The sequence below is a fragment of the Pyrus communis genome, chromosome 12 (genome assembly GCF_963583255.1).
Source record: "Pyrus communis chromosome 12, drPyrComm1.1, whole genome shotgun sequence".
Taxonomy (NCBI): domain Eukaryota; kingdom Viridiplantae; phylum Streptophyta; class Magnoliopsida; order Rosales; family Rosaceae; genus Pyrus; species Pyrus communis.
Genome location: NC_084814.1, coordinates 20208308 through 20215284, shown reverse-complemented (window position 1 = coordinate 20215284; position 6977 = coordinate 20208308). Strand labels below are relative to the sequence as shown.

At 36.3% G+C, this 6977-nt stretch overlaps 2 protein-coding genes across 2 annotated transcripts; both read right to left on the bottom strand.

The window, feature by feature from the left end:
- Positions 1-297: 297 nt before the first annotated feature.
- On the bottom strand, positions 298-1096 carry LOC137710133 (probable WRKY transcription factor 43). Its single transcript, XM_068449085.1, has 2 exons — positions 831-1096; positions 298-484 (listed from the first exon to the last, which is right to left on the bottom strand). Exons 1-2 carry the CDS (start codon positions 1094-1096, stop codon positions 298-300), a joined length of 453 nt encoding a protein of 150 aa, XP_068305186.1.
- Positions 1097-1981: 885 nt separating this feature from the next.
- Positions 1982-4675, bottom strand: LOC137710132 (UDP-arabinopyranose mutase 1-like). The gene is made up of 5 exons (XM_068449084.1): positions 4363-4675; positions 4196-4265; positions 3656-3862; positions 3101-3266; positions 1982-2299 (listed from the first exon to the last, which is right to left on the bottom strand). The coding sequence occupies exons 1-5, from the start codon at positions 4673-4675 to the stop codon at positions 1982-1984; spliced, it is 1074 nt and encodes a 357-aa protein (XP_068305185.1).
- Positions 4676-6977: the final 2302 nt, after the last annotated feature.

Here is a 6977-nt window from a genome sequence, read left to right as displayed (position 1 = left end):
TCTCAATCATCTTAGTTTGTTTTCACTATTTTGTTTGATCCTCTTCTCCATGGATGTCGATGAGCCCTTTTTTTTTTTTTCCAATCACTATTATGAAGTGAATTTTCATTTCTTTTTTTAGCAGCCTTGTAGTGAAAATAATATTTAGAATCCAGAAAATGGTAATTTTCTAAAGTAGAGTGAGCAGATTTATCTTATAAAGTAAATTTGAGCATAAAAACAAGGGTCCTTAAAAACAATCTTCATTGGAAGACCCTACAAACTATATGTTACACGGTGGAAATATCTCCAGAAGCTTTAATTATTAGGCACAGTAGATGCTTGTATATGCCTAATTATCTGCTCAAGATTTTCGGCAGAATACTCATCAATCCGATGCGTATGGATTCCATCGTATGTCGTTACCACAATCCCTTCGTCCTTCGACAGGCGTTGGACTTGTTTCTTCACCATGCAGCCTTGATGCGTACACTTATAGTAACTTCTGCATAAATAGTCAAACACAAATCCAGTTTACAGGCAGAACAAGACGAAGAACGCATAGTAAAGATTTATGGAATTTTCAAGCATTAGGTAAACCATTTAACTAGAGTACTTTCGTAACCGAAAAATAGTACGAACTAGACGTTTTTTTTTTTTTTTACCGTTTTAGGTATAAAATCTACAAATATAATATCCAGTATATTCCGTACTAGAGCAAATATAAAGAACCAAGATATCAAAAAACCTGATAAACTCAGGTTATAATACCAAATTCCCTAGAAAATTCAATAGCGAAAATTCAAAATTAAAAAATTATGTTATAATAGTCAGGAGATAGTGCTACTAACCTAGGAAACTTATTGTTCTTAACAACTTTTTGCCCGTATTTTCGCCATCGGTAGCCGTCGTCAAGTATATCAACCTGGCTCCTTGTTTGAAATGCATATTTCTGCCTCTTGTTCACCTTATCACCTTCTTTTCTTCCTGACTTCATCATGCCTGCATTTCTGTCACCAAGACAAAGTGGAAAACTTGACTGACTCGATGAAAAAATAGGAGATGCTGATGAGGATGCTGATGAACCAAGGAAGAATATTTGGCTGTTGTGATCCATCTGAGAGGAAAATTTATGACTAGAAGTATAGTGTATACGTATTTATTCTGACAAAGTAAAACGTGAAACATATAGAACACTGTGGGCGGCTCAGTGGTCAGAGCCAACGCACATCGTCACTAAACTATGAAGGAAAGTTATGTCGGCACGTATTCTTTTATGTCATACTCAAATGGTGTTTTTATCACAGGGATCATTTTTCTTTTTGATCATACCAACAGTAAGGAATTTGAATATGATATGTTATGTGACTTATGGTCATAAAATTCCTCACCCTCAAACCCTAGTCATTATCTTGGATAGGGACCAAGTAAAAGTTTAATTTTACTTGGTTGTCACATGAGATTGGAAAGCTAAAAATCCATGTTGCATGAGAATTTTGGGCAATTCTTAAGAGAATGGAATTGTTCTTAACTCAGCAGTAATGTAAAGAAATATTATTTCCGTGTTGAAAATGAAGAGTAAGAGAAACTTTAGACCAATCTAAACAACCATCACCAGCCCACCTGTCAAAAAGATTGCTACATTAGATGCTAACAAGGAAAGAGATATTCGTTCTCCTCTTAGATGAGAATTTAATTTTTAGTATGTCGGAATCACGGTCTGATATATCAAGTGTAATAATCTAATTGGTTGGAAACTTGAAAAAAAAAATTTCAAGTGTAATAATCTAATTGGTCGGAATCACGGTCTGATATATCAAGTGTAATAATCTAATTAGTATGCTCTTTCAGCTCAAACAACTTTGTAAGAACAATTTTAGTACAATAAAACGAGAAATGTGAAAATCACTACCTTACTAATACAGTAAAAGTTCATAACAACTCAATAGTAAATTTAGCAATTTGGATGATTTTTCATATAAAACCATTTGATCGGGCCAAATTAGTTGGCTGTTTGTGGTGGTGGGTTGAGCTCATTCCAGGCTTCAATCCAAGTAACCATGGCATCCCCAAGCTTCTCAAAGTAGGGATCAAGAGGGCCAACCTTTTCTTTGACCTTGTTGGCAAGCTCAATGTAGCAATCTTGGACAGTTTTGCACCCTTTTGGGAGCACAATCTGTTGGAAAAATGGAATCATATCTTCCTGCCAGTAAATCCCCTTGTACTCTTTCTTCAAGTTCACAAATGGATTGCTTGCCTTGCTATGCCATATGTATGGCAGTCCTGTCTTAATCCCTAGACCCAAATGGTCACATATCACCTAAAAAAGAAACATATGTCATTGTCCAAGGACTTATGCAAATGGATGTATGTCACATAATGACGTCAAAATGGTTAATGAAAATTATGCTAAGATCAGTCGTCCATTCACGTCTAGGTGACTATGAGTTTTTGAAGCATAAAGAGACTTATATGCATCAATGGCTCACATTCAACTACACTTGTGTGGCCTCTAAAAGCCTAGAGTTCCTCCAAACACTAAAGCATGTTTATTTATTAATTATCGACGAGGAGTATAATTAAGAAGAAGAAAGTCATTCCAATTCCTAACTCCAACGTTTATTAACACATAAGAATTAGCAAGAAATATGTGAGTCCTACCTTAAATTCAGTTTTCATAATCTCCAATAAAAAAAAATCAAAAAAAAGATCAAGTGTGTGAGTAGTTGATGCAGTTCACATTTTTTTACTTCCTCTGTTTATGAGTTAATTATTTGTTAAATAAACATGTCAAGATTCATTATTTAGTATTACAATTTAATGGTATTTCTCTTCATTTGCAAGTGAGATGTCTTGAGTTTAAAAAGTTAAAACATATTTTTTACATTAAATTATTCTTCAAGCTTGTTAATGTAAATATATCATTTGTATAAAAAAAAAAAAGGGAAAATTTGAAATAGGTCCAATTTTATGGGCTAACTTTTGAAATAGATCCAATTATTAGTGACTTTTAACTTTTGAAATAGGTCTAATTTTTAGTTATTTTGAACCTGTATCAAAAGACCCCAAAAAAAAAACATGTCAAAACTCAAAAGACTAAAATGAGATGGGATTGATTTACCTTGGCACACCAGCCAGCCCACATGTCAACATATCTACAAAGGGGTTGGCCATCACCCATGAGCCCAAAGTACATGGTTGGGCCTATCACCTTCCTATTGAAAGCCAGGTTCATCCCACACATTGGGAAAAGGGTGCCTTTGGGGATCGTCATCACAGCATCCACATACCTACATAAGCTAAAAAAACTCAATCCTCAATTATTTTAAACCAAATCCAAAATCTAAACAATAATGTTATTTAGACACAAAATCGATCAAAAGCATTGTTGATACATTTTTTTCTTAAATAAGCCCTATTATTGTATGTTGGATTAATTCGTATTTAAAAATGCATCAATAATGTTTTTTTTTTTTTTTGTCAAACGATATATTTTGTTAGATTAGCTACCAACGGAGTTTGAACCCACGACGTCATGCAAGGGCTCAACACCTTTCCACCAGTGTGGTAAAGGGTCACTTGCTATCAACAATGTAGTTAATTTTATGCGTCTAAAATCTAAATTAAATCTAGAAGATTGAAAAATTTCAATGCATGAAAATGGATGGGTTATGGTAATCTGGTGTTGCGCTCAAGAGGCTTGACTAGCTGAGTTGGGGCATCATAGTCAGGGATATTGAGCCAAAGGCCTTGAGAAATAGCAGTGGGTACACCTTCTCTTAAGCTAAATGGATACCCGTGAACAAAGTCCGCCCCATTTGCAAACGGGTCGTAGAGAGCGTTGAAGAAAAATGGAGTTGAAGGTGTCAGCAGGTTCTTAGACCTGGTTTGGTACTGAGGTGATTCTGAAAAAAGCTGCTATCAAAAAAAGTTGGGAGCTGTTTTTGTGTTTGGTAAACACTCAGCTTCAGCTTTTTTTCACAGTTTTGGATGAAAAAAAGCCAAAAACAAGAAGCTGCAAAACCTAGCTTTGAAAAACTGGCTTTTTTTCACATCTGTTTTACATAAAAGTTTACCAAACACTCTAATACTGTTTTTTTTTTCAAAAGCACTTTTACAAAAAAGTTTACCAAACACTCTGCTGCTTTATTTCACAGCTGCTTATTCTCACAGCACAGCAGAAGCAGCTTTTTTTCAAAGCACAGCAATACCAAACCAGCCCTTAATGTGCTGTGCCAAAGCATTTATCTGCTTCCCACTAGGCTTCTTCGCCACCTTTAATTTTTCTCAACAACAAAAAAGTTGATTCAATATATCGTTAAATGAATACAAACACGTCATTTGATAAATCACGGAGAGGAACATTGTTAAGGAGCGCAAGACTTCCAAAGCAATCGTCATCGATGGTGAAGATGTACTTTTTCTTGGAAACCAAGAAGCCGAAGCAACGACAAGTGGAGTCCTTGAAAGAAATGCAGGTAGCCTTGGGACCTAGGACCTTGTTCACATCATTGCGGTTGTAGAGCTCATGGTCGAAGCCATCAGGGACGGCGATGGTGTTGGAGGGGTCGCCATCTTGGACGATGATGAGGTGGTAGGGCTGGAAGAAAGGCCTCCACATCTCCAAGAAATCAAGGTTTCTGATGGTTGGGATCACAATGTCTAGGTCATCTTTCAGATCACGCAGCTGCTCCATCCCTGAGAATATTTAGGGAAAAAAGAAAGAGGTTTGATGGACTGTAATTTTAATGGAGGGATGGAGAATTTATAGTAGGGAGGAGCGTAGGGTTTGGTTGAAAAGGTGAATGAAAAGACTGGAGGTTACATTAAACTCTTCAACCAGGCTAGTATGGTGGGAGCGTTTTATATTTGTGCCTTTTAGGACATATATTTTCTCGTGACAATAGAAGTATATGATTTACAACTGATGGGCAATCGTTAATGTTCGAGCTAACACGTGGCAATTCACTTTTGGGAAAAAAAACACGAAATAAACTTGGCTATAGAAAAAAACTTGCATATATCATTTTTGTTACTGTTTTGATATCCTATTACAATATCACATGGAGTTACCAATCGATGAAATATCAACATGTCGTTCAACTATGTAATCAAACATGTTAATCACACGTGAATGATTTTATGGTCAAACTAACTTATTACATGAAGAGAAAAACAAAGAAAAATGAATATACACCTAGTTGCGTGCAAGTTCTTTAGTTTCAAAAACCATGCACAGATAATGGGTCTACAGTCTATAAACCCATGCTTGACTACTCTACCTCTTTCTCACATGGTCTACATACTTCGCTCGCTAATAAAGAAAAGACTCCTCTATACAATGGATTCTAAGATCATTATTTGAATTAATGGACAACTAAATAAGTTACGTTTTGCGTTAGAGAAGGAAAGCGCACCCCTAATTTCAACTGATGAAGTTACTTGAGCTACTACACATATTCTGGTACTATGAATCCAGTGCAAAAAAAAGTTATAAAATCAATAAGTAAACACACATACAAATTCATTTACTTTAACGGTGCTCGCAGAATACAATCAAGTACATCGAAAAAAAAACTTAAACATGTTAATTCTAATGAAGCGGAATTTAAAATAGAACGACGACATTGATATGCAATAGTCAATTTTAAAGATGATATTAATCGATCTTCATCTTCACAAAATGATAAGAGGTTAATTTCAAAAATGGTTTGTAATGAAAAGCCTAAATAAAAAGAGAAGACATCAAAAAACCGAATGTCGTTGAAGGGAGCTTACAAATTCAGAACCCCATTGCAACAATGTACATACGGTAGTTTTCCAACAACCCAATAGTGTCTTAATAAATTATTAAGCTATAGTCTTCAACTTTTACATTACTCGACCAAAGTGAATACTGACAACGCTATTAGGGGGCGTTTGTTGCGCCGGACTATCTCGGACTGGATTAGCTTAAAGGACTAAGCTGGACTGGCTTAGACTAGACTAAACTGGACTAACTTAGTGAAGTGTTTGGTGCAGTATTGGACTAAGAAGCTGGATAATAACAAATTCTAATATTATTTTATTTAATATATAAATTATTAATATTTTATTATGATCTTATCTTTTTCTTCATCTTTTCCTACCATTTCCGTCCCACTCTTTTCCTCTTCTCTCATCGTCCCACCCTCTCCCTCTTTTTTTCCTCTCAGACCTCTCAATTCATGTCTCTTTCTCATTCCTGGTCAAACTCCTTATTGATTCCAGTCTCTATTTCTCTGTCCTCCCTCCCTCTCTAGCTATGCGTTGTTCGAACGGAACCTCACGGCTCCAATTTTCCCGACGAGTTGCAGGTTTCCCGATGTGTTTTTTGGTCAACCCTCATTAAATTGGATGAAGTTAGCACCGCCAAAAAATTCATCACCATCCCTGGACCGAGATCTTAGCTTTGCATGCTCGAATTTGTCATGGATTTGAAGAAGCCCAAACAGGCCGAGACTTCCAGGCCATTTTCTGGCCACATTCGACCACATTTTGGCCTCGATTCAAGTAAAATCGTAATCTTGTCACTCCCAGCTTCAATTTGGTATATTTTATATGAAAGTTGGTTGTGAAATGGATCTGAAAGAGAGTCGGGAAGTTAATGATTGATCTAGGTGACCGGCGATGACGAGGAGTCTGTCGGGAGTGGTCGTTGAGCATGACAAGGACGAGAAATAGAGGATAGTCTTAGCTAGTCCCATGGTTATTGGGGGGTCTCACTAAGACCTCTTAGTGAAGGGTTTTGTCCATGCTAGTCCACTTTAGTCTCATTAATGTTAGTCCCAGCATGGAACAACACAGTATTGGACTAATAGCTAGTCCAGTCCAGTCCGAGTTAGTGAGGGCAAACAAACGCCCCCTTAGAGGTTTTTGCCCCTTACAATGGCAAAAGTTGAAGAATACGAGTTTTGCATAAACTAAACTAAGCAGTCACGACTCTTTCGACCAAAAAAAAAAAAAAAAAAAAAATTGAG

Excerpts from the sequence above, each read along its gene's own strand:
- LOC137710133 (XM_068449085.1), bottom strand. The coding sequence starts at position 1,096 with ATGGATCACAACAGCCAAATATTCTTCCTTGGTTCATCAGCATCCTCA. Across the intron at positions 485-830 it reads AAGAACAATAAGTTTCCTAG|AAGTTACTATAAGTGTACGC; the intron begins GTTAGTAGCACT and ends CTATTTATGCAG.
- LOC137710132 (XM_068449084.1), bottom strand. The coding sequence starts at position 4,675 with ATGGAGCAGCTGCGTGATCTGAAAGATGACCTAGACATTGTGATCCCA. Across the intron at positions 4,266-4,362 it reads CGATGACGATTGCTTTGGAA|AAAAATTAAAGGTGGCGAAG; the intron begins GTCTTGCGCTCC and ends TTTGTTGTTGAG. Across the intron at positions 3,267-3,655 it reads CTTGAGCGCAACACCAGATT|TGTGGATGCTGTGATGACGA; the intron begins ACCATAACCCAT and ends CTTATGTAGGTA.